Source organism: Eulemur rufifrons, chromosome 2 (genome assembly GCF_041146395.1).
Source record: "Eulemur rufifrons isolate Redbay chromosome 2, OSU_ERuf_1, whole genome shotgun sequence".
NCBI classification, from domain to species: domain Eukaryota; kingdom Metazoa; phylum Chordata; class Mammalia; order Primates; family Lemuridae; genus Eulemur; species Eulemur rufifrons.
The window spans coordinates 50,388,280-50,414,701 of record NC_090984.1 but is presented as its reverse complement, the minus strand read 5'-3'; the positions used below and the strand labels follow the sequence as shown (position 1 = coordinate 50,414,701).

General features: G+C 50.3%; 3 protein-coding genes across 3 annotated transcripts in view; 2 read left to right on the top strand and 1 right to left on the bottom strand.

Moving 5' to 3' along the window:
* The first annotated feature begins 2,401 nt into the window (after positions 1-2,401).
* On the top strand, positions 2,402-6,336 carry GCHFR (GTP cyclohydrolase I feedback regulator). The gene is made up of 3 exons (XM_069484642.1): positions 2,402-2,858; positions 4,563-4,657; positions 5,855-6,336. Exons 1-3 carry the CDS (start codon positions 2,823-2,825, stop codon positions 5,976-5,978), a joined length of 255 nt encoding a protein of 84 aa, XP_069340743.1. The 5' UTR covers positions 2,402-2,822; the 3' UTR covers positions 5,979-6,336.
* A 67-nt stretch (positions 6,337-6,403) lies between these two features.
* Positions 6,404-26,422, bottom strand: part of DNAJC17 (DnaJ heat shock protein family (Hsp40) member C17) — a 34,482-nt gene continuing 14,463 nt past the window's right edge. The window contains exons 2-11 of the mRNA XM_069484615.1: positions 18,721-18,790; positions 17,948-18,006; positions 17,619-17,706; positions 15,451-15,536; positions 15,091-15,187; positions 14,448-14,491; positions 13,931-14,008; positions 13,252-13,332; positions 12,317-12,427; positions 6,404-6,678 (exon numbers count right to left, since the gene is read on the bottom strand). Coding sequence (XP_069340716.1) covers positions 6,556-6,678; positions 12,317-12,427; positions 13,252-13,332; positions 13,931-14,008; positions 14,448-14,491; positions 15,091-15,187; positions 15,451-15,536; positions 17,619-17,706; positions 17,948-18,006; positions 18,721-18,790 — 837 coding nt within the window. The 3' untranslated portion in view covers positions 6,404-6,555. The remainder of the gene's footprint in view (positions 6,679-12,316; positions 12,428-13,251; positions 13,333-13,930; positions 14,009-14,447; positions 14,492-15,090; positions 15,188-15,450; positions 15,537-17,618; positions 17,707-17,947; positions 18,007-18,720; positions 18,791-26,422) is intronic.
* On the top strand, positions 6,612-11,499 carry C2H15orf62 (chromosome 2 C15orf62 homolog). Its single transcript, XM_069484629.1, has one exon. It carries the CDS (start codon positions 9,081-9,083, stop codon positions 9,606-9,608), a length of 528 nt encoding a protein of 175 aa, XP_069340730.1. The 5' UTR covers positions 6,612-9,080; the 3' UTR covers positions 9,609-11,499.

Genomic DNA, 26,422 nt, shown 5'->3' with positions numbered 1-26,422 from the left:
TGAGATATGCCCTCCCCTCCCCTCCCTTCCCCTCTCTTTCCCACCCCTTCCGGAGCCCAGCATGAGAGAGGTGAGCAGAGCAGACCTCAAACTCCTGTCCTGCCCTCTGTCCAGAACATCTGCCTCAACTTCCTGGCTCTTCCAAGAGAGGTGACAAGTCAAATGCCTTGGGATTGTAGCCTTACCCCTTGTGTATAATGTCTAAGATTCTTGACGCTTTAAAAAGTAGTTTTTGGCCAGACATGGTGGCACATGCCTGTAGTCCCATCTACTCGGGAGGCTGAGGTAGGAGAATCATTTGATGACACCACTGCACTGTAGCCCAGGCAACAGAGCAAGACCCTGTCTCAAACAAATAAATAATAAAAAGTTCTTATTTTTAAAAAGTGTTATTAACTATTTAGTGGCTATAAAAGAATATTAATAATGCATGTATACAGATTAAGAATACATTTATAAGACTTTGCACCCACCTCCTGGTGTAAGAAAGAGAATATCACATCCTCTGCATGTTCCTCCATATTGCATCCCTTTCCTGTCTCTCTCAGAGGTAACTATTACTAGTAACTAACTGCTCCCCAAATATTATATTTATCATTCTCTTATTTTTCCTTATAATTTGAACACATTTTTATCCCCAAACAATGTATTAGTTTTGCATGTTTGTGAGCTTTATGTAATTAGAATTATTCTATATTTTTTCTAAGCTTTGCTTTTTCACTCAGCATTTTCATTGTCATACAATGTCTATTGTATGACTCTACCAGAAACTTTTTATCTTTTTTGAGACAGAGCCTTGCTCTGTTACCCAGGCTAGAGTGCCGTGGCGTCAGCCTACCTTACAGCAACCTCAAACTCCTGGGCTCAAGCGATCCTCCTGCCTCAGCCTCCCAAAAGTAACTGGGACTACAGGTGCATGCCATGCCCAGCTAATTTTTTCTATATTTAGTTACTCAGATAATTTTTTTTCTATTTTTTAGTAGAGACAGGGTCTCACTCTTGCTCAGGCTGGTCTTGAACTCCTGACCTCCAGCGATCCTCCCACCTTGGCCTACCAGAAACTTTTAATCTAGTCTGCTTTTGATCACTATAAGGGCTGTTTCCAGTTTTTTGCTAATTACAGTGCTGATGTGAACATGCTTGTACATGTATCCTGATGCAGGTGAGTTTTCTTAAGGTTTAAGAGAGATTTGGCTGCATAGGGTATGCACATTTGATTGTATCAATCACACCATTTGCAAGCCCAACAGTAGTGGGATAGTTAGACATTTTCACCAACACTTGATAGTTACAGATGTTTTTAATTTTATTTTTTGCTAATCCTTAAGGCAATATCTTATTGTGGTTTAAAATGTAGTTTAATTTGCATTTCCGGATTTCTAACGATATTGAGCATAATGTTATGTTGGTGTCATTTCCATTTCCTCTTTTGTGAAGTGCCTATTCAAGACAGTTGCCCATGTTTTTCTATTGGTTTACCTTTTTCTCACTGATTTTTGGAGTTCTTTACAGGTCCTGGGCATTGTCTGTTTTAACAAATCCTTTGTTAAGCATGAATGTGTTTTATCTCTCTGGCTAAATTGTTAGTCCAGCAGGTAGAGAGGGTAGGGGTGGGGACCACAGAATAATAAATTAGCTCAGTTAAGATCCTTTAGGATTACAACTTCCTACTTCCCTTATAGCTCTCTCCATGTCTGTCAAAGTGTTGGAGGCACCAAGCACGCCCTATAAATGCCCCTGAAGGAAGCGAAGATTTTTCCAGGGCTGGGGAGGAAAGGTTATAGGCTGTTTTTGTTTCGCTTTTTTTCTTTAGAGAACCAATCACAACAAGGCAGGTAAAGAATGAACTGTCAGATTGTGATACATCGGATGAGGGCATGGACGCATAGTTGGGAGCTCCCTGGCGGCTGGTGCGGGGGAAGTTGTTTCATTTGCCGCAGGTGTTGCCTTGTGACCACCTGCGCGTGCGCCGCGTATCTCCAGCTGCGCGGGAAGTTCCTCAGATGGAGCGCCAGCTCCCCTTCCTTTAGTCACTCCAGACCTGGCACCCAGCCAAGCGCTCAGATCCTTTACAGACTTACCTGTAAGGCCGCAGAAATGCACTGACCCGCCGCTGTACTAGGAATTAGAGTCTGGGGGCCGGAACGCGCAGTGTGCCGGGTGGTATTAAAGCCGTAGCACCCAGGGCTAGCCACAAGCCTCCTGCCCTGCTGTCCCGAGCGCTTAAGGAATGTCTAGAGAACGTGTATTGGCGAGGGGAACTGGGGACCCGCTAAAGGTGTAGAGGCCTCCCTGGACGGGGTACACTGGAGCCTGGGGAGGCCTCAGCAACGTCGCCGTTTGCTTTCTGCTCTGCATCACAGGGACCGGGCGGGACCAGCAGGACTTTGGAACCTGACCGGGAGCTATTGCAGGAAGAGGGCGCGGAGTCAACACGCGGGCTTGCGCCACGGCCGCTGCAGCCAAGTCGAGTCCACCGGGCCACCCTCACCTCCCTGCCGCGGGAACGCTCCTTCTCCCCGACCCCTCCTCCCCGCGGCTGGACCACCCGGCGGAAGCCGCGGGTCAGCCGGGGGTCCAAGTCCACTGCCAGAAGGGCAGGGGCGGGCCCCGAACCGCAGAGTGCGGGGCGCGTCACAGCCTCCGCTCCTGATTGGCTGGCCGCGGCGGTCACCGGCCGGGAGCCGCCGGGTTGGCGCCGCCCGCGGCCAGAGCCGGACTAACGGGACTCCGGGCCGCGGGTCGCAGTCCCCACGCGAGAGGGGCTGGCGTTGGCGCCGAGCCCAGAGCCCGGGGTGGGAGCCGGACGGGACGCGCGCACCATGCCCTACCTGCTCATCAGCACCCAGATCCGCATGGTGAGTACCCCCCGCCCGGCGACTCGGAGCCCGCTCCGGGCCCGAGGGGGTCTGCAACCGTGCCTTCGCGCCTCGCTCCTGGGCAGCGCCCACAGGGGACAGGACCCGCAACCCGTCCGGACACGCCCCCTCGGCCGCCGGGAAGTAGCTGGGGAAGCCGGTGCCGCGCGACCCCGGGCTCAGTGAGCTCTGGCCTGCCCGGAGCTCCATGGCTGCGGAGGGGGTCAGATGCGTGCGTCCTGGCGACTGGGCGGCCTCCCGGCGCTTCCGACTCCAGTCCTACCTGTCCGCGGGACGGACCTGGGGAGCCCTCGCCTCACACGTGCAGCACCAGTGCCCCGCACAGAGCCGCTCCACAGGAAAAACGTGGAATAACCAGAGGGAAAGAGGGTTGGAAAAGAAAAGGACGTGCCAAGGCTCTAAAACCCGTGTGCCAAGTCCCTGGCCCATACACAGCCACTAGCTACACCCGTGGCATGTCCAGGAAGGGCTGTCCCTGAAGTTTTAGGAAAGGAAGAGAAGGAAGGAGATATGGGGCCGTGGGCTTAGGTGGGGTGATACCATCCAGGAGTCAGATGTCATGCTCCTTACTTGGGGCGCAGTTTCCTCAACCGTAGAAAGAAGGCTCTGGTTGCCCTGAAGTCCTCTTTTAGCTTCAGAATGATAACTGGGCCCCCCCAGCTGGGTAGCAGGGTGCTCCTCTCCCCCTTCCCATTCCTCAGTGCTCAGGTGATCCAGCAGAGATGGTACACAGCTCCCTTGGGATGAGGAAAATTAGCTGGTGGGTTCACGACCAGGCAGGAGAGGTCTCCACAACGTTCTAGAGCAGTGGTTTGAGAACCAGCCACCTGTGCAGTTGTTAAAATGTGGATACCTGGGCCCCTTCCCAGACCTCCTGAAATTCTATGTATGGGGCTTGGGGATCCACACTTGGAAATGTGTGATTCTTCATTTTTAAAAAATACAGCTTTATTGATATGTAACACACATACCATAGAATTCATCAATTTAAAGTGTACAATTTAATGGTTTTAAAAAAGCATATTCAGAGTTGTGCAACCATTATCGTTCAACTTTAGAACATTTCCAACACCCCAAAGAAACCCCGTATCCACTAGCAGTCACTCCTCATTTTTCCCAAGTCCCTCAGCCCTAGGTAACCACTTATCTACCTTCTGTGGTGACACGTGCTCTTCTGTGTCTGGTTTCTTTCACTTATGCAATGTTTTCATGTTTTATCCATACTGCAGCATGTATCAGTACTTCATTCCTTTTTATTGCCATGAGATTCCACTGTATGGCTATACTACTTTTTATTTATCTGTTCATCAGTTGACAAACATTTGGGTTGTTTTTACCTTTTGGCTACTATGAATAATGCTACTGTGAACATTTGTGTACACGTTTGCATGTGGACATGTTTCATTTCTCTTGCTCTCTGTGTGATTCTGGTACACACAAATGTGGGTGGCCGTGCCTGCCATGAAGGTGCCAATAGCCATGCAATGCCCAGCTCAGTTTTAAGGGGCCAGGGAGGCCCCACATTGCTCCTCCTGATCACTGACAGGCTCCCCCAGGATCCTCGCCACCAACTCCAGCCTTTACCTGAAGCTCTCCAGGCCAGCAGGCAGGGGAGGAAGGAGAGGCAGGCCTGCCACCTCTACCTGGCAGCCAGCCAAGGAGCTACTATGGCTTATGTTGCAGGAGGTGGGCCCCACCATGGTGGGCGATGAACACTCGGATCCAGAGCTGATGCAGCATCTGGGGGCCTCCAAGAGAAGTGTCCTGGGAAACAACTTGTAAGTAGTGGCATCCCTCGGTATCTTCCCCCTGCCAACCCCCAGACCTGCCCGTTCCCTTTATACAACCTCCAAGCCCAGGACAGTATGCAGCCTCAGAGCCTGCACCCTGGGGCTCAGTCCTCTGTAGGGGTGGTCCCATCTGCAGCCCCCCTGAGGCTTGCTCTGAAAGCCTTTCCACTGGAAAGCTTGCCCATCATTAGTGGAACCCCAGGACAGATCTGTCCCCTGGGTCTAGGACACCATAAGTGGGCTGTTCCTTGTCCTGCCCTCATCTCTAAGCTGGACCCATCAGCAAAGACAGGTGCAGAGAGAAAGGCTTCTGCCTTGAAGAGTTGGCTGAGTAACAAAGCTAAGCCCTAGAAACGGAACAGGAAGCCTGGCTCCAACTTCCAGCTTGGCTGCTGCCAGTCACTTCCCTTGGCATCCTTCACACCATCTCTGTGTCTGAACTGTGACCATTGCTTCCTTTTCTGCTCCCTCACCCGCTCCTATCTGTAGGCAGGGAGAACCCTGGCTACCCGGGCTCAGGAGCCCTGAGAAGAGTTGCCAGAGTGAGTCCCAGTTCAAGGGGGGGAAAGGGAAGGCTAGCTGATCTTAGCCCCTTGGGTCAAAGTTGGAGGGCAGAACCCAACTCCCTCCCTTTGCCGTGAGGCATTTGCTTGAGCCCTTTATCTGCGTGGTGGCCCTTCAGCATCAACGAAACCTGAAAGAAGGGAAACCAAGCATTCTCCATGCCAGGGTATGGCACACAGAGCCAGGAGCTATTAGGGGCCACCCTTTTGCTCCAGGACTACAGGACAGCCAGGTCAGCAAGAGGCCCAGAGGCCTGGGTGAGGAGCAAGGTCAGGGAGCACAGGCCACTCCAGGGAACAGCGGAGTGCTCAGGGCAGGTGTGGCTGCTGTCAGAGTATCACAGGGTATGATGCTGGGAAAGCTACTTGAGCCCTCTCCTTTTTCTCATGTATAAATGGGAACACTAATGGTACCTCCCCTAGGTTGTTGGGAAGAATAAATAATTCATGTGAAGTGCTTAGCAGGGAGGGGCAGTGAATGTGCACTCAGCCTGGCACCAGCAAATGTCAGTCACCACGCTGAGAGCTCCTGCCCAGGCCTGGCCTTCAGCAGACACTAGCTTCGTAGAGGGACTTGCTCTGTGTGCCCCTCCTCACACTACCCACCCTGGTCTCTTTGCAGTTGTGAGTACTACGTCAATGACCCTCCTCGCATAGTCCTGGACAAGCTGGAACGCAGGGGCTTCCGTGTGTTAAGCATGACAGGGGTGGGCCAGACGCTGGTGTGGTGCCTGCACAAGGAGTGACCTTCTCACAGTGATTTGTGGATGGGGCACCCCTTCTCTGAAGGGGCTGCCCTGGGCCCCTCCCCCAATCCCCTGCCTCACTGCCTGCCTTGTCCCAGGTTGTCCCTGCCCCCAGCCCATCCCCAGTGGGTACTCAATGGCCTCTGCAACCCTGCCTTGGTCATCGGGGAAGGGCAGGGCCCATTGCCCCAGTGCTCCCAGCTGCCCTCCTGCTTCAGGCCTGACCTGAGGGCCTCGGCAGAGGCCATGTTCTGTGGGCAGGCGTCCCCTGCGCGCTGGCACTCCAGTGGAGGATGGTGCCAGGACTTGGCAGGTGGGTCCTGCGAAGCTAGTCCAAGCCAATAAAGGGCTGTGATGAGTGGTTGCTCCTCTGCTCTGCTTGTGCCCGCACACTCGCCACATGAGGCCTTGCCCTGGGGGTCTGCTCACTCCCTGGCGGGGAGCCCAGGCCTGGGAGGAGCCCTCTGAGACAGAGCCCAGCACCCTATACCTATGTATGGAGTAAAGGTAGACTATTAAAAAAATTTTTTATTGGCGATGTTTAAGGAAAGGGCTGGGGGTAGGCTGGAGCCGGAGGCTATGTGGGCTGCCCCTCCTGGTCCTCCTGCTGCATCCGGGCGGTCAGCTGTTGCCGCTCAGCGGCCTGGCGCATGCGCATCATGACCAGGCTCTCGTAGTCCCTCTCTGACAGCACTGAGCCCTGGGGACAGAGGGGATGGGGAGGGGTTAGGGACACCAGGGCACAGACCCATGGACTCCAGACTCAGAGGACGGGGCCTAAGCACACTGCTGTCTAAGAGCTGAGGAGGGAGGAGGGCAGAGGAAGGGAATGACCCTGGAACATCCTTCTGGAATCTCACTCATCCACGTTCCCCCAGTGAAGGTGGGCCACTGGCCTCCAGGCCAGTTTCTCCTCAGCTGACTCCCCTGAAGTCCCTCTCAGCCAGTTATGTGGGCCAGTTTTTTAACCCTCCCTTTACCCAGGCCCTCACATCTCCGGCCAGCTCTGGCTCACCTGTCCTGCGCCAACCACCGAATCACTTCCTGCGGTCTAGCCAGGCCCTGATCTCCCTTCATTTCCTCTCAGCCCTTTAGCTGACACTCCGTCCCTCCCGCCGGGGCTTCTGCCTTTTACAGGTTTCCGAGGAAGGGAAGCCGCCTGAGGTGCAGGGATGCGCTGGGCTCTGCCCCTCCCGCTGCTCAGCTCCCTGTGGCCTGGCTCCCGCTGAGGACGCAGAGGGACCTGCCCTCCACACAGCCTCAGCCAGCGCCACCCCAGCAGGGAGGAGCGGTTGCGCAGCCCAGCCGGCTTCCCTCCTAAACGCGCAGCAGAGCTCCTGGCGGCAGGGCCCGCAGCTCTCTCTTACGGTCTTGCCAGCACAGCGCAGGGGATTAAGAAGTACTATATTTTAATAATCAAAAGAATAACAAACAACCACCTCAACAGGCTAAGGCTGTGGGGTGGATCTCCGCAGCAGAGCCCTGAGCTGCCACCCCCACGCCCTGATAAGGTGTGCGGTGGGAATTAAATCACTTCCTCCCTCAGTGCTGCTGAAGCTATGTGATGATCACGTGGTCCCAACAGCTGCTTAGAGAAGTGTGAAGCCCACCTGACCCGGCACAGAAGTGAGCCAGGCCAGGGGTTGCAAGATGCGGTGACCTGTCCACAGCAAAGCTATTGAGCCCTGCTCCATGGCACACCACACTGGTGTTCTCATCAAACAAGCCAGGAGGAAAATGTGGTCAGTGACCTGGGGAATAAGAAAGGAGTGGCCGAGGTTGAGACGCCAGGCCCTGGCCAACTGGTTTGGAGTGAGGGGTGTACAGAAACAGGAAGTGCTACTCAGCCTGGATTGCCCCTGCTCCTCCCGACAGCCCCACCCTTCTCTTCCCAGGAGAGCTGGCCTCCCAGCCAGGCCCACCTGCTAAGCTTGGCCCAGAGCACGGCTGATAATTCATGGCAGCCCCACATGGCCCACCCCTTTCACAGAAGAGGGACCCCAAGGCAGGACCCTGGCCGTCCACTGCTCTCTTCCTGCCAGGAGGCCATCTGGGTAAAACAAGGGAGGACAAGGAAACAGAGCAGCCAGACTGGACGGCAGGCCAAGGGGAGGGCAATTCTCCCCTCCCGAAGTCAATGCTGCTCTGCCAAGAAAACTTGGAGTCACCCTTGGCATGCCCCCAGCCCTGCCCTGGGAGGAGCCGAGCCCTTTACAGGCGTGGGGCTGCTCCCCCCATTCCTACAGTCTCTGCTAACGAGGGCTGAGAGGGCCCCAGGGCTGAGTCACCTGCACCAGTGGCAGGTCTCTTCCTTCCACAATTGTTCCACACGCCTGCCTTTCAATTAACTCCCACCCTCCCTGAGCTCCTCCCACCCAGACACACTGTGGGCTGGGGAGCCTGCCTGCCTGCTGGGCCCAGGGCAATGGGGCTGTGATGAGAAAGGAAGCACTGTGGTGACACATAAAGCAGGGCTGCCCCCAGACAAGTCCCCAGAGGAATCTTAAGCTCCCCATTGCCCTGGGGTGTTGGTCACAGCTGCCCCAATCCCTGCATGCGGATGCTGCAATTACCTAAGAGCATGAAACCCAGCTTCCCACCTGACTGAGTCAGCTGAAAACACAAACACATCTTCACCGCCACAAACAGCCAAGCCACTAATCAGAGTCGGGAGCCGCCGGCAGAGAGGACACACTGCCTAGAGACGGCACGGGAGCCAGGCCCCTCTGCTCCTGCCTGGCCCAAGATCCATCTCTGCTGCCACCGGAGCTGCCCTCACTCCAGCTCCAGTAAGTGCTGCTGCTTCCTCTTGGGGTTTTTTCCACTGCCCTCTCAAGTAACCAGGCCACTCCTGTCCCTGTGGGAAACTTGCTGCCAGAACTCCCAGCTCTCTGCTCTCCTGGACAAAAAAACACCCTCTTCCTGGGACTTCATCTCACCACTGAAGACACGGCCAAAAGTCTGTGCTGAGCAGAACCCCCGAGGCCTCTGCTTCTGGCCCACTAGGGGTGTCTCCCTGATTCTTGGCATTCACTGCTCCAGCACAGACCAAATGTTCACCAGCTGCTCCTGAACCCCTGTCTGCCGGCTGCCCTGGGCCCCATGGAGACCTGGCGGAAAGGCTCCTTCCGCAATGCCTCCTTCTTCAAGCGGCTGAGCCTGGGGCGGCCACGGCGACTCCGGCGTCAGGGCAGTGTGCTTAGTCAGGCCAGCACGGCTGGTGGTGACCACGAGGAGTACAGCAACCGAGAGGTCATACGGGAGTTGCGAGGGAGGCCAGATGGCCGGCGCCTGCCACTGTGGGGGGATGAGCAGCCCCGGGCCACCTTGCTGGCCCCACCCAAGCCCCCACGCCTCTACCGAGAGAGCTCCAGCTGCCCCAACATCCTGGAGCCCCCACCCGCCTACTCTGCTGCCTACTCAGCCACCCTGCCGTCAGCACTCTCTCTGGGGGACGCCTTACACCAATACTCAGAGGACGACCTTTTGGACACTCCCCCCTTCCAGAGGACACCTGCTCCAGACCTCAATGATCCCTTCCTCTCCTTCAAAGTGGACCTGGGGATTTCACTTCTTGAGGAAGTCCTACAAATGCTGAGAGAACAGTTTCCCAGCGAGCCCAGCTTCTGAATGGGGTGAGGGTAGGCAGAGCTGGGGTGACTGGAAGAGCCAGAGCCTGGGGACCCAGGGAAGGAGGGGACAATCATGGATTAAGGAATGGGCAGCAATAGGAATCCAGGGCTCTGGCTGCCCTCTGGGTCCTGAACAGTTCTCCAAGTCACCCCAGAGTGGAGAGACAGAGGCCAGCTGGAAATGTTGGGGGGGTACCTCATGGCAGCAGCCCTGAGGGAAGCTGGCTGGGCCTAGAAAAGGAGGCCACGCCCTGCAACCACAGGAACCAGGCAGAGGCCAGCAGAGCCAGAGAGCAGCATGGGGGTGAGTAAGGGAGTGGGAGGACACAGCAGAACAGACGGGTGCCCTGCACCAACCCCCTTGGAAGCCACTGTCAACAGAGAGAGGTCACAGGACAAGCCTAGGCAAAAGTGGTCCAACCCAGGCCAAAGAGGAAAGCAGGCAGACCTGAGAGGAGAAGGGAGACAGGCCCTACCCTGTTCAAACTGGTGGCCACTCGCTATATGAGGCTATTTAAATTGAGTCTGAAATTAAATAAAACATTAAGTTCTCAGTTTCAAATGTTCAGGAGCCCCTCCCTACATGATTAAGGCTGCCACACTGGATGGTGCAGAATGGACATTCCATCACGGGACAGAGTCCTACTGGACAGCGCTGGCTAGAGCACAGCCCGGAGCCCTGGCAGGCAAGGGGGAGGGATATGGGGGCTGCAAGGGAAGGGAGGGGCTGACGGAGTAGGGAGAGAGAGGTAGGTAGAGATATAGAGCGCAACTCAGGGAAAAAGCCACGAGAGACTCAACCTCCCGACACAGCCACCAGAGCAATCCCTGGTGCTTGAGGCAAGCAGCGCTCAGGAATGCCAAGGCACAGGCACAGCTTGCAAAGGGGTGTTCTGGGAATTCCCAGAATTATTAGTGATCGGAGCCCTTGGGAAATGCAGCAAAACAGTGGCAGATTTCTTTCCTAGAAGATAGGAGGACTGGAAAGGAAATGGACACTAAATGGTGGAGAGACACAGCTGGTATCCAGAATCTTCCGCCAGGACTGAGGAGCTCTGCTTTGCCCGAACCCTCTGACAATGGGCCTTCCAACCAAGCCAGGGCCACTGGGTCAAGGCCACAGGCTGTGTGCTACTGCCCCACCCTGTGGCCTGGCCAGAAGACTTGAAGCAAGAGCCCAGCAGCGCTCAGCTGGGCCACATGGTACTGGCTGCTGGGCCTCTCCAAGAGTGGCAGGGGGAGAGGGAGGCTTCTACACACACCGCTTCCACAACCCAAATCAGTGGCCTCCCTCTTTGCTTCTCTCATTAGAGGTGCTGAACTGAAAGGCTCCTCTGTGGATATAGGAAAGAATGAATAAAATTCTAACAATCTGTGGAGTGTCATCTGGGGCCATGAAATGCTGGGACTTAAAGCAGGGGGAAGAGTTGAGGTCTCTAAAGCACGGTCTCAAGTTTAGTTAAGACCAGTCTGTGCTCCCCCCTGCCCAGGGTCTGGGAGGCGGCAGTGGAGGGGCAGGGAAAGCAGGGTGACATGGCTGAGGGCAGTAAGAACGGCCTCCTGCCTGCCAGCCTGCTGAGGAACTGCAGACAGGCCCCAGGCCACTGCAGAGAAGGCGAGAGCCAGGTTGCTAGCTCTTGCCCCCAAAGCAACCTGTCGCACAAAGGTGGGTATAGGTGCGGCCAGGAGCCCTACAGCAATAGCCTCCACATCCCAGCCAGAAAATACCACGGCCATGGTGGGAGGGTGGGGGTGCTGAACACAAGCCTTCACAGAACCGTGAGGACAAACAGCTGGCATGGGGCTGGCATCAGCTGGGAGGTCTACACCACAGTAGGGTGCCCAGACTCTGGGCAGGCGGCGCTCCAGTGTCAGCAGGGTAGCCAGTGTTATTTTTTTTTTTTTTTTTTTTGAGACAGAGTCTCACTCTGTTGCCCAGGCTAGAGTGAGTGCCGTGGCGTCAGCCTAGCTCACAGCAACCTCAAACTCCTGAGCTCAAGCGATCCTCCTGTCTCAGCCTCCCGAGTAGCTGGGACTACAGGCATGCACCACCATGCCCGGCTAATTTTTTCTATATATATTTTTAGCTGTCTATATAATTTCTTTCTATTTTTAGTAGAGATGGGGTGTCGCTCTTGCTCAGGCTGGTCTCGAACTCCTGAGCTCAAACGATCCGCCCACCTCGGCCTCCCAGAGTGCTAGAATTACAGGCGTGAGCCACCGCGCCCGGCCCAGTGTTATTTTTAAATTGGAGACACTGCCTCTTGACAGTCGGCCCCTGCCTGGGGCACCAGGGACACATCTGGAAAACTGAAGAGCTGGGGAGGCAAGCTGCCCTCGTCACTGCCCCTTCCTACAGCACTAGGTCGGCTAAGCTCCAAATGCCTCACATCACACACAGCCAAGCAATCTGTGGGCCAGGAAGATCCTTTTGGGTAAAGACAAGAGTCCCAACAGGAGATCGTGGAGGACATGGAAGGAAGGCAAGGTCTAAGTATATTGTGTAGGGGAGGGTCCTTCGGGCCCTCAGAGTAAAAGGGGTCACGGTAGAACCACAGTCCCTCCTGCTCAGGGTGGTGGACCAGCCAATCTCACTCTATGCCCAAAGACCTGAATTTGGGAGGAAAGGGCCCCTAGAGGAGCCCAAACAGGAAGAGCTCCCCTGAGTGCTGGGCAGACCCAGCTGGGTAAGGCCTGACTCCTTACCTTTGACAGGCCTGGGTAGCTGGGGCCCGCCGTGCCCTGGGGCCGTCCCTCCAACCAGGAAATCTTCAGAGGGTTACCGGCCAGGCCAACTTCATTCTGGAAAGCCAGCTCCTGCCAAATATAGCATCCAGTCCTGGGCCTGTCCATCAGACCAGCTATAAAGAGGCTCTCTCCACCCCCACAGAACAGAGAGAACCAGCATTCTAGTCCTCTCAGCTGAGCTGGGCAACCTCAGCAACCTTCAAACGATGGGGCCTTAAAGCTTTGATATCAAACTTCCCTTCTTCGGATATCAGACTGAGGTGGGGGGAGGGGATGGGTGTATGCCTACATGATGAGTGCGTTGCGCACCGTCTGGGGAATGGTCACGCTTGAAGGTGCTGACTCGGGGAGGTGGGGGTGGGGGGAGGGGATGGGTGTATACCTACATGATGAGTGCAATGCGCACTGTCTGGGGAATGGACACGCCTGGAGCTTTGACTTGGGGGGATAGGCGGTACATGGGCAACGTATGTAACCTGAACTTTTGTACCCCCCCATAATAAGCTGAAATAAAAAAAAAAAAAAACTTTCCTTCTTGTAGAATAACGGGGATGCACCTTCTGATTTGGGGGAGTGAGAAGCATGCAGGGTGGGAAGGCAGGGCTGGGGCTCACTACCTCAAGCGGTGCAGGGTGGAGGGTGTGAAGCCAGCCAGCAGGGAACGAAGAGTCAGTGTGCCCTCCCCTCCATGCCCACGGCATTCTCCCATCCACCCCTTCACATGCAGCACTTTTATCCCCAGAAGTCAGGAGCCTCTCAGGGAGCTTTGGCTCTGAGCTGGCCCAGCATCCCTAGGGAGTATGGATCATCAAACTCAGAGGGGCCACAGAATTGGGTCCCTGCCCTAGAATGACAGGGCCACCAGTGGCCCCCAAGCCTCATGCAGCACTCACCGCAGCCTTGACAGTCGCAAACTCCACCACAGCAGTGCCTGCCTTCTTACTGGAAAGCACCAGGTTGAGAACCTCACCATACTGTGGGGACAAGGGAGTCCCAGTAAGCACGGCTTGGCTTTTAGGATGGCCCAGCTCGTGCCAGAGACAAGCCTGGGCTGCCCTGAGGCCCACTGCAGCATTTTCAGCTGGGGGATAACTTCTTATTGCTAGACTGTCAGGGAAGTGAGCTCAGAGATTAGAAAAAAAGAAGTTTTTTTCTAGGAACACAAGACAGCAAAGGAGAGTAAACGCAAAGGACTGGGGACTTGGACTGGCATAATCACACAGCTGCCTTGCTGGTTGAAGGTAGTGAAGAGGGCAGGGTTTTCGTGCCACACACCCACCTCCTCTCTCCCAACACACCCAGCTAAGCCCTTTGTTTCTAAGGATGACAGGGGACAGACCTAGATAGCAAAGGAGAGACCAAGCTGCAGGAGGCACATAGCAACATAAGAGAAAGGAGGACCATGGCCTGGGGAGAAGTTTCTAGGCTGTTCTATGGTCTATGAGATAGCCAAAAAAAAAAAAAAAAAGCAGGTAGAAGAGATGTTAAGTGAAGTTCAAGCATAGAGTCCTAGGGTGTGGGCTGAGATGTGGACTGAGGTGACAGGAAAGAGAGGAAGTCAGAGGTGCAGACCTTTTGCAAAAGCCGCAGGAGAACATCTTTGGAGTAGCCACCTTTAGACTCATCCTCCTTCTTGCACTTCCATTTTAGCTGAAAAGACAGTAGCATTTAACACTGACCCTTAGCCGAATGGCAAATGGTACGTAACCCCACAACTGGGCTTTAGTCTGAGCAGACACCCTCTGACTCTCCAAGGCACCTGCAATCTAGAGAGCACCACCAAGACATGTTTTCCCCTTGGAAACACAGGCAGGGCAGCCTGCTCACCCCAGGAATGCTTTCAGCCCTCCGAGGGCTTCTGGGGAATGCTGCCCTGCAATTGTCAGGGCTAAGAGCAGCCTTTCATGGCAAGCTCTGGGAAGCAGTATGGTCTCCAGGCAGCTGGAGGACAGAAAGGAAGCGACAGTCGTGCTGGTTCCCCTCAGAGATCCAGTGCCCCACCAGAACCCCTCAAACCACAGGATGCAACTGTTCTGGCTGAGAGGAGGTGGTGTTGAGTATGAGGCCCATGGATCCTGCCTGTGCTCACCTTTAGTTTGGGGGTTCCTTTGTCATCAGTATTTTCTGCCTTTCCTAGAAATATTGGGAAAAGAAGAAAGGTGGAATATGAGGGATTAAGAGGTTCTCCCAAAGGAGATGCAGCCCAGAGCCAGAAGGACCTAGAAAAGGTCACTCCTGACCAAGAGCAATATCTGCCCTGCCCTGTGAGGGCCTGGAGGGGAAAGCAGACGTAGTGCTCCCATCCCCAGAGAAGCTGCCACCCCAGGAGTGGTCTTCCCGCTCTCTGAGGGCCACCTGTTAGCATTCTCCAAATGAAGAGCTAGGAACACCTTCTGGGGACAGGCGGCAGAGACACAAACTACGCAGTTCTACTGAAACAAAGTATCCCAGAGCCTTTGTCCCCAGAGATCTGCTTCCAAATAGAGCCACCTCTGCTTGGGACTAAGACAAATGCAGCCAGGAGATCTCAGAGTAAAAAGCAAATAGGCCCCAGAGAACTGGCAGAAAGAAGGGACAGGTGGCATTGTGTCAGAGTGAGGCGCCATGGGGTGCCCTCAGGGCTCCAACAGGTGGAAGCCTCCACAGCAACTCCACCAAGCAGCCAGTGTGGCCACTTTGGCAATCTGCAGCTGCCTTGGAGGGGGAGACAGGTGGGTGTGAAGGACTCTCACCTCTCAACCTCTGGTCACGTTCCTGGCGTATCTGCTCCTGGATCAGCCTCTGCTGTTCCTGTAGTTGCCGGGAACCTTCTTCTCGTAGGCGTTCGATCTGCAGAGCGGGAGGTGGAGGGGTGACAATTCTGTGCAGATCCAATTCCAGGTTGGCTCACCTTGTAAAGGTCCCTGGGAGGTTCCACCTGCAAGCTAGGGCTCAGCAACCTGTGGGTGGGACAAATTACCCAGATCCCACAGAAGAAGGTGGAAAGAGCATGCCCTCTCCAGCCACAACGGCCACCCAAGTCCATTCTCCTCCTCTTCCCCCTCCTCCTCCTCCTGCAGATGGTCCTCAGGCCAGGGTGCCTAGATGCTCACCTCTTGCTCTAGTGTCCTGGTGCTCCTGCTGTCCTCTTCCTCCTCACTCCCCTGGGCCTGGGCCTGCCGCTCCCGAGCCTCTAGGTCTGAGCACAAGGGTTACATGATCCAACTACTAGTCTTTGTACTTTCTACATGGCCTCAGCCCACCTCAGCTCTGGCTCCTTCCCCAAAGTCTTATACAGGACAAGAGCATACAGTAACTCTGCCCTCTCCTTCTATGCCTATATGCCCCTGAGTTAATTCCCATTGAGAAAAATCATAGCACTGAAGTATGGGCTCCAGCGGAGTGGCCAGTGGTCTAGAACCAAGCTGGTTCTTTCCAATCAGTGAACAGGGCACAGATGGGTGCTTATGCCAGCAGCCCAGGACCATGTGTCAGGGATGCCAGTGGGTGGAGCTGCTGGCCTCTGTGCCTGAGGCACCTTAGCCTGACCTCGGACCTTGCTTTGGTTTTGATTCTCTTTCTACCACTGAGTTCAAGTTCTCACTGTCTCTTTTACCTCCCCCGTCAACTCACATTTACCAAGCCTCACTGTGGATGGGCTGCAGTGGCTCCTACAGGGATGGGCAGACTGTGGGAAGGCATTACCCCAGGTCCCAGAGCCCTTCCTGCCTTCCAGGGGAAACTTGCTTGCAGCCCTATGCCACACCAGCTACTGTGGCAAGCCCTTCTCTCAGGCCTGGGAGGTTTGTGGATTGTGTACTTTACTTACCTAGACCCTCCTTTTTTTTAAATAGAGAAATGGATATATTGGGATGGTATATGCACACATTAAAATATATGGATATTGAATAGGCAAGAAGAAAGGGAGAAAAACTGAGTAAAGACTGCTTGGGCCAATCTTATTGGGTTGATGAAAATGTTCTAAAATTTTTTTTTTTTTTTTTTTGAGACAGAGTCTCACTCTGTTGCCCAGGCTAGAGTGAGTGCCGTGGCGTCTGCCTAGCTCACAGCAACCTCAAACTCCTGAGCTCAAGCGATCCTCCTGTCTCAGCCTCCCGAGTAGCTGGGACTACAGGCATGCACCACCATGCCCGGCTAATTTTTTTTTTCTATATATATTTTTAGCTGTCCATATAATTTCTTTCTATTTTTAGTAGAGATGGGGTCTCGCTCTTGCTCAGGCTGGTCTCGAACTCCTGAGCTCAAACGATCCTCCCACCTCGGCCTCCCAGAGTGCTAGGATTACAGGCGTGAGCCACCGCGCCCGGCCTAAAATTGATTTATAGTCACAGTTGCATCATATGGTAAATTTACTAAAAATCATTGAATTGTATACTTGAGATGGGCTGACATTATGATATGCAAATAATACCTCAATAAAGCTGTGAAAAAAGAAGAGAAAGCCTGAACCTCCTTGAATCCTTCTGAGGGAGCTTCTCAGAGTGAAAGCTCTGGGCAGAAATGAGGCTGGGACAAATAAAAACACCCAGCTGGGGATGGTGAATATGACCCCTGATTTTATTCACACTGTATGAGTTTACATCCCAGCACCAGCAAGTTCTTAAGCTTTTGGTGCCTTAAGTCCTTTGCCTAAAAACTGGATTTAGTAACACCCACTTCTTTGGATAGTTGTGATAACTAAAGAAGTCAATGGGCCGGGCGCGGTGGCTCACGCCTGTAATCCTAGCACTCTGGGAGGCCGAGGCGGGAGGATCGCTCAAGGTCAGGAGTTCGAGACCAGCCTGAGCGAGACCCCGTCTCTACTAAAAATAGAAAGACATTATATGGACAACTAAAAATCTATATAGAAAAAATTAGCCGGGCATGGTGGCGCATGCCTGTAGTCCCAGCTACTCGGGAGGCTGAGGCAGTAGGATCGCTTAAGCCGAGGAGTCTGAGGTTGCTGTGAGCTAAGCTGACGCCACGGCACTCACTCTAGCCTGGGCAACAAAGTGAGACTCTGTCTCAACAAAAAAAAAAAAAAAAAAAAAAAAAAAAGAAGTCAATGAAGTATTTGTCACAGTGCTTAGCTAATAGTAAATATAGTCGTTATTATTCCTAAGAATAATAGGAACCAACCTCTAAGAACAAAGTTTTGCCCAGAGCCTGAGCTAAGAGGTTTTGAGTTGATGGAAATAAAGCTCCAGAAAGAAAAGTGAGGGGGATGAATGAAAATGGCCAAGGGAAACCGCAGACCATCCAGCACTACGACATCACCTACCAAGCTTCACTTTCTTCCTTCTCTCATCAAGTTTCTGTGTCCTCTCTGCTGCCTGCTTCTTGGCTTTCCTGACCTTGTCATAAGCAGCCTGGCAGGAGAAAGGAACACAGGGCAGCAGGTCCACCAGAGAAAAAGGACAGAGCCCCAGCAATCTGCCTGGCCCCTGCCTCCTAGCTGCAGAGCCATCAGGAAAGCAGCCTGGTGACTGGGTCTCGAAGGCTTAAATAGCAAGGACTGTGCCACATGGCAGAGGGCAGAGGACTGAGGTTGAAAGGCAGCAGTGGTCTCTAACCATGGGGGATAATTCAGTTAAAGGAAGATATACTTACCCTGGCTGCAGCATCAGTCAGCACCTCCAAGGCCTGAGAAAGCTGGTGGAAGAGTTCAGCTACACATCGGGATCAAAAGGAGAGAAAGGAAAAAAACAAAGTTAGCCTTGGCGATGGTGAGCATCCTCAAAAAAAAAAAAAAAAAGAAAAAAAAAACCACTTCAAGCCAGGCATGGTGGCTCACGTCTGTGATCCCAGAACTTTGGGAGGCCAAGGTGGGAGGATCACTTGAGCCCAAGTGTTCAAGACCAGCCTGAGCAACGCAGCAACACCTTGCCTCTACAAAGTATATATATATATATATATATATATGCCAGGCGTGGTGGCATGCACTTGTAGTCCTAGCTACTCAGAAGGCTGAGGCAAGAGGATCGCTTGAGCCCAGGAGTTTGAGGCTGCAGTGAGCTAATTTGCATCACTACACTCCAGCCTGGGCAATAGCAAGACTCTGTCTCAAAACAAACAAACAAAACAAAACAAAACAAAAACCACTTCAAAGCAGCCACAGGTTACTTGGGAAAAAAGGTCTCAAGGGGAAAGAAAAGCCACAGGGTGGGCAGAAAAGCCGACATAAGCAGATGACAGACCAGCAAGGATGGGTGAGCACATCAGCAACTGACTGGACACCTCTAACATGTGAAGGAAGCCCTGGGACCCACTTGCCCAGAGCCTGGCCATGTGCGCCTACACTCCACACACAGAACTTAGATTGAGAAACAATGCCCAGGTGAGCAGGTCTCTTTCTCCCTATCCCCTTAGGAGGAGGGTCTCACCCGCTCTGGGATTATCCGGATTTTTGTCTGGGTGGCAGGCGAGGGCCTTCTGCCTATACGCCTTCTTCACCTGCAAGAGTCAGAAAGAAGACATGGTCATTCATTCTCTCACCCCAGGGACAATCAAGAAAAACCTTGCTCAAGCCATAAGGGAAATCCCATGCCCACATAAGAGAGAGGCTCCCGGGAGGCGGCAAAGCCATGGAGGCGGCTGGCCACTGCCACCCAGCTGAGAAGCCAGGCCTACTTCCTGCTGAGTGCTCAATCTAGATGTCAAGGGACTCCTGGAAGAGGTAGGAGCACAGTATCCTGGTTTCTTTACAGCCACTTGGTAAGAGGTACTCTCTATACATTCTTAGTGGGCATGTAAACTGGGACAACATTTCTGGAGGAAACTTTAGACATCAAATTTTAAAGTGTACTTTCCTTTTGACCCAGTCCTAGGAATTTGGATTTACAGAAGTATGCCAAAATAAATATACAAGGATATTCATTGCAACACTGTTTAGAATAGTCCCCTACTGGAGCCAGCCAAAATCTCCATCAATAGGGAGACCCATTAAAAAAATTATGATAGATAGAGGTTTCTCAGTGCTGACACAGAAAGATCTTTAGGGTAGAATGAGTGAAAAAAGCAAGGCTCAGAACATGGTATATATAGTATGATCACTTTGGGGTTTAAATTGAACAAATAAATGAAATATAGTTACAGATACTTGGGCATGTGCATAGTTGTCATTTTGTTTTTATTTTTTTCTCAAAGCAATCCTGAAACTTAATAGAGGTTTCCTTTGGAGAAGATGAAGGTAGGGAGGAAAGAAACATTTACTTCTCATTTTATACCTTTCTGTAGTTCAAAATTTCAAAACTTAGGCCTTATTTTATTGTTGCTTTTTATCACCAAAAGGATTTATCTTAGTGGGGATGTTATAGTCCATTTTAAATTTTTATCTTCATATCTCTCAGTATTAAAAAGAAAAAACCCTAATATTTCTTATATTAGTAAAAATAGACAAACATAGCTATCAAGATTCTCTTTCACGTGTTACCTACATAGCTGCTGTAAGTGAAAACAAAGTATGAAATCCCAGAATCTGGCCCCTGCCTCCCAAGGCCTTTGCCTCCTCAATTCTGCTCTGTATGTGTTACCTACAGCTCCAACCTCCTGGAGGAACAGCTAAGCAGACTGGCTTTCCAAACTTCCCAGACAGAACCAAGAGAGGCTTCTGTGCCCAAGTGTGCTAAATAAGGACCTTCAGAGGTAAGCAGCCAGCAGCCAGCATCTGCCAGGGATGGTCTGCCCGGCAGGTGCCCTGACTCAACTCCTACCTCCATGAGGCTGCCACCCTGCCTAGGATCTCTGGGGGTGTGCTGCCACCTGCTGGGCCACAGCCAGCACCACCCCTTCACCACCAGGGCAACCCAAGCCCAGTATGGCTCTCATGACTGAGCTGGAGGCAGCGGGAACCCCTCCCAGGACAGGCCTCAGGCAAGACTGTGGATGTGCCTCTCTGCCCTACCCCACATTCCCCATCACCCCATGCACACCTGACCTGCTGCTCACCTCCCCACCCTCACCCTCCCTTCTCTAGCTCTGCTTTCACTATAAAAAATAACAATACTAAGGGAAGGGGAGGTGCTAGCTTTATATGCAGTCTTACATTTGCAATGTCGTCTTTGCTCTTTAGGTCCCTTATCATTTGTCTTTTCTCCCTTTCACTCTCTTTTGCCTCCTTTACTATGCCCCAGCCTCATTTCCTTTTTATTTTAAACTAAGACTTTATGAAACAGTTTTTACATTTTAGGGCCCTTTATTTGCTGTTTTCAATAAGCAAAACAATACCATAAATACATAAAGAGAAAGTTAAAAAGCTAATGTTCTTTCCCATTTCCCCAGCCCTCTAACACCAAGAATCCAGAGTTGACTGGATGGTGGGTGTCCCGCTAACCCATCCTCCTTGATCATTCCAACAAATACAAGCACCTGCACACTGACAGGGATCTGCTGGGATTTTTTGTTCCTGGCCCCTCAACCCCACCTCTCTGATCCCATCTCCACCTTCTCTCTGAGATGGGTGAGAAGAAGAGGTGGGGGGAAGCACCCAGAGTCTTGGAGGCAACTGATTTCCTGGGGGTCAATGACCTTACCTTGCAACAGTGTCCTCGGGATGAACTTCCTCAGGACTAGGACTAGCAGGGCTGCCCTACTGATTTGGCGGGATTTTGTGGAAGATTTTTCTTTTCTGGAGATAGTGTCTTACTCTGTCACCTGGGAGGGAGTGCAGTGGCATCATCATAGCTCACTGCAACCTCAAACTCCTGACCTCAAGCCATTTTCCCACCTCAGCCTCCCAGAGTGCTAGGATTACAGGCATGAGCAACCATGCCCGGCCCAGATTTTTTCTTTTGTATCATGGGACTCTTTTAAAGTGGTTCCTATGTTCTTTTTATAAACCTGAGAAGGACAAGAGAGAGAGAAGAGCGAGAGGGAGCAATAAGAAAGCAAGACAAAAGGGGCATCGGGTGGGCTGAGTGTTGGTACCACCTTTGTTTTCTTTCCTTCTTTTTTTTATAAAGAGAATGCTTTCTGAATTTTATTCTGAAGGAATGATAAATAATTGTTTTGTCCTAGCACTCTGGGAGGCCAAGGCAGGTGGATAGTTTCAGCTCAGGAGTTCGAGACCAGCCTGAGCAAGAGCGAGACCCCGTCTCTACTAAAAACAGAAAGAAATTATATGGACAACTAAAAACATATATATAGAAAAAATTAGCCAGGCATGGTGGCACATGCCTGTAGTCCCAACTACTCAGGAGCCTGAGGCAGAAGGATTGCTTGAGCCCAGGAGTTTGAGGTTGCTGTGAGCTAGGCTGACGCCACAGCACTCTAGCCTGGGCAACAGAGAGAGACTCTGTCTCAAAAAAAAAAATAATAATAATAAGTGTTTTATGTTTTATAATTTATTTTGGATGTTCTATATTGGAAAATTAATTTTTTACTTAAATAGAAAAATAAAATTGTTCACACTGAAAAAATTACGTAATAATCAATCTACATATATTAATTTGCTTCCTTGTCAATTCTCTTTGTAGAATATGTTCCCTTGACAAATGTCTATAATAGTCTGATCAGATTTTGATGCAACTAGTACAATTATACCAAGGTTATCTCATGCCCCACCTGGGTGAACCCATCCTACCGCTCACCCCTCCAGCCTCCCACACTCCCAACATTTACAACCAGAAATAACTGCCTCAATCAACCTGACATATCCTGGACCCCATGCCCTCAAGGCCTGGCCTCTGCCTCAATTTCCAAACCATCTTTTAAAGGTAGAACGGGTTGAACATTTTAAGGTCCTCTAGGAAAAATTACCACTCTCATGTACTGGCTAGATATTAGTAGGGAGAGAGGTGAGGTCCAGAAAGTCAGGGTAAGGCTGGTATTCATTCCCAGAGAGGGACATCTAAGGATGGAAAAAACAATTCTCCAGGAGCCCCTCAGTGTAACACTGAATTCACCCCACCTGTGGGTGCACTGATGGAGCATCTAGGACATGTAGGGGCTGATCTGGAGCCTGGGAATACAGAGAAAAATCAGGCATGTTCCCTGACACTGAAGAGGAAGGACACTGCTTAGCAGAGAAGATGCCAGAGAAAACAATCAATTACAATTACAGTGTGTGAGATATAAGAGTGGTCCATAAGAATGGGAACAGGGGAAAGGAGTGACTAATTTAGCCCTGAAGCCTTCCCAGAGGAGGCAATATCTGAGATGGGTCTCCAAAGGTGAGTAGAAGTTCTCCAAGCAGAGAACCTAAAAGGAAATTCAAAACAGAGGATATAAAAGAGGTTAGATTTCTCTTCAAGATTAGAGGAGAAATAGAAAAGTTTTACTTTAATGAAGAAAAGGTATTGAGAACAGAAAAAAACACAAAGAGAAAGAAACACGGCTGCAATAAAACACAGAAATAAAAATAATGTTCTTTTGTCAAAGGATGCTTTGGTTAATTAAAAAACTTCAACCAGGCCGGGTGTGGTGGCTCATGCCTATAATCCTAACACTCTGGGAGGCTAAGGCAGAAGGATCTCTTGAGCTCAGGAGTTCAAGATCAGCCTGAGCAAGAGCAAGACCCCATCTCTACAAAAAATAGAAAAATTCACCAGGCATCGTGGAGTTGTGGCACAGGCCTGTAGTCCCAGCTACTCGGGAGGCTAAGGCAGGAGGATTGCTCAAGCTCAGGAGCTTGAGGTTGCAGCGAGCTATGATAACGCCACTGCACTCTACCCCATTCTGTTGCTACTCTGTCACCACTGCTCGTGACAGAGTGAGACTCTGTCTAAAAAAAAAAAAAAAAACACTTCAACCAAAGAAAATACAAGAAAACTGTAGGAAAAGAATAAATTCATACAAACAGATTTTAATGTACAGACTTGGGATGAAGAAATGCTAGAGTATGAGAGTAGTGTACATATAGGCAAAGAAATGCAAACCAGGTCAAGAGGAGGAGAAAACAAGGATTAAAAAGTGATAACGTTAACTCAGGTATGATACTGAAAATATAGAGTTTATATGTGACTCATAAAACAGAGAGTAGAACAATTAGAAGGGAAGGCCCCATGGTGCTCATTCTGAGCAGGGCTGGATGCAGACAGCTTCCTGAGTTCAAGGGTAATAAACCAGGATGGATGACTGAGAAGGCTTATGAGGTCTCCAAGCCCAAACAACCTGAACCTCAATGTTCTCTGTCTGCTAGGAAAATGTTTCTTAAAGCACAAAAGCAGCAGGCAAGACAAATGGAACATAAGCCTGGCCAAAACCAAATCATAATAAGTATAAAAATTCAGTATGTGGTAAAATTTACCATTAAAATTTATTATCACAAAATGGTAAAAAAAAGTTACATCTTTATCTTGAGCCATATACCAATATAATTTCAGACAGTTCAAAACATTAAATATAAAAAAGCGGCCAGGCATGGTGGCTCACACCTGTAATCTTAGCACTTTGGGAGACCAGGAGTTTGAGACTCTGTCTCTACAAAAACAAGAAAAATTACCCAGGTGTGGTAATGCACACCTCTAGTCTTAGCTACTCGGGAGGTAGAAGGATTGCTTGAGCCCCCTGAGTGGTTGCAGTGAGCCAAGATCATGACAATGCACTCCACCCTGGGCAACAGAGTGAGACTCTCTTAATAAATTAAATTAAATTAAAATTAAAGAAACTAAACATAAAAGCAAGGGAAGAAATCACACACACATGCACACACATGTTCTCATACACATGTATACAATGAATGGATTTGACTATGAAAACTTTTTAAATTTCTCTAAGCCAAAAATCATAGCCAAAATTAAAAGACGGGAAGAATGAAAACTGAGGGAAGTATTGGAATGAAATACAACAGACAACACAATTCTTGCTATAAAACAAACTATAAGAAAATAGGGAAAGAACATGAAGAGATACCTCATAAAAGAACATAAATGGTTAATAACATGAAATCAAACTCCTGACCTCACATACAAAAATTAAAAGCCATTTTTGACCTATCAGTTGACAACAAGAAAAAAAAGGATAATATTTAATGCTGGTGGTGGTGTGGTGAATATAGAAACTAACATAAGAATCTGGAACACATCTGGTAGTATGTATTAGGAAGCTTGGAAAAGTTGACCCTTTGACCCAACAAGGCCTTACCTAAGAGTCTATTCTAAAGAAATATTTAGAAATTCATATAATATTTATAAACACTGCTGCTCATTTATATCATTATTCATAACAGAGAAGTCAGAAATCATTTAAATTCTAAAATGACTATAAAAACAGTAACTAGCACTTATATAATGCTTATCATATGGCAAGCTCTGTTTGAAGTGCTTTACATATATTAACTTATTTAACCTTCAAAATCCCTATGAGGTAGAAATTATTATTATGCTCATTTTATAAACAAGGAAACTGACATAATTATGATACTGAAAATCCATTCAATGAAAAACCACGCAATCATTATTTTAGGCAAAAACCACAGAAAAAACAGTGGCCCAAACCCCATCCATGCCATAAAATGCCAAATGGGGAGTCTAGATTTCCAACCTCACCAGGCTGTAACCAAGTACCCCAAACCTCCACCAGAGTGGTATCAGAGAAGGCCAAATAGGGAGCTGGGACTTTCTTCCCTGCCAGATGTAAATACAAAAATATAAAAATGTCCATGAAAGAGAGGGTTATAGTTGATATTTACTTTCTACAACGAACTTGTATTACTTTTCAAAACTGTTAAGAGATAAAGTTGTTTAGCCTCTTTCTACTATTCTAAACTAGGAGGCAGCATGGTTCACTGAAAGAAAGTTCTAGTGCCTGACAGATGTATGTAGGTCTAACAGCATGACCTTGAGCAAATTACTGAATCTCAGTCTCAGGTCCTTCAACAACAAAGTGAGAAAAATAACCTCTACACATAGGGCTGTTAGAAGGATTAAAGAAAATAATCCATATGAAGCACATAGCAAAAACCAGGCATTCACTACAAGTTCCCATATCTCTCCCTCAATTGCTCCTGGAAGTGGGGTAAACTGTGACAATAGCCCAGTAGGACGCCCACCTGACAGGAACTCCAGGAATGGACCCTGGTCCATAGAGGACGCAGGTCAACTCCATTTGAATTCTTCAGGTGGACAGGGATAGTTTTTAGACTGCTTGGGGGCAGTCCTAAAATTCAACCCTTGGTTAGCCTCCAGGGTCTCTGAAATACTCTCATTCAAAGAGTAGAGGGCATGGGTAGGTAGCTTGAAATCTTCCAGAATGGCTGTGAATCAAAACTCAGCAGGCCTAAGAATGCTGGTCAAGTGTGTGTCTGTCCTGATTGACTAGTTATTACTATATTTAGTTGTAAACCTGCCCTGGGCAGGGCTCATTCCTTCATTTTAGCCTGGAAGGCCAGTTTTGACTTTGAACCAGTTGGCCTGGAGTTTGGTGCTTTGTGTTACAAACTGGATTACCAGCTTTGTCCAGCCCTCCTGGAGTGACTGCTGCCAGAAGAATTTCTAATGATGTAAACATAACTCCCCTAAAGCAGGCCTTTGAAAAAGCTTCTGGTCTCAATAGTGTTTCTTATGAAATAATCCTAACTTATGAGCAGCTCAATAGGCTAGACTCAGGGTAAAAAGGTGAAACAATATTTTTCTTAACTTGATCAAATTAGGAAGGAGAGGAACTTTCAGAAAAACAAAGAAATAGAGGGATAATCCATGTAATGATGTAGGATAAAGATAGGACTGTTGAAACCCAGGAATCCCAGGTTCCAAGCTCTGCCATGAGACTGTGTCTGCAGGTGCTGGGATCACTCAGGCAGGGTTGAAGCAGCCACAGCAAGTTGCCAAAGGCTCCAGGATTGTCTCTAACGCTTGCAGCTTTCCTTCTTTACCCATAAGCTTCCCCCAAATTCCCTGGTCTACCTAGCACTTGGAAATACTTGCATTCCTGAGACTTCACAAAGGAGGAACAAGGTAACAGTTCAAGAGCTTCCCCACCAACGTCTCCTGTCCAGATCATGGTTTTTCATAGGACCAGGCTAGGCTGTCTCCAAGGCCCAGGCCCAAATGACAAAGATCTCAGATGAATGTAGTTCCATAAGAAGTCTAAACTCCAGTTTGCTAAGTTTGGTCTTTCCTCTGATGTCCTTTTTTTCTTTTCTTTGAG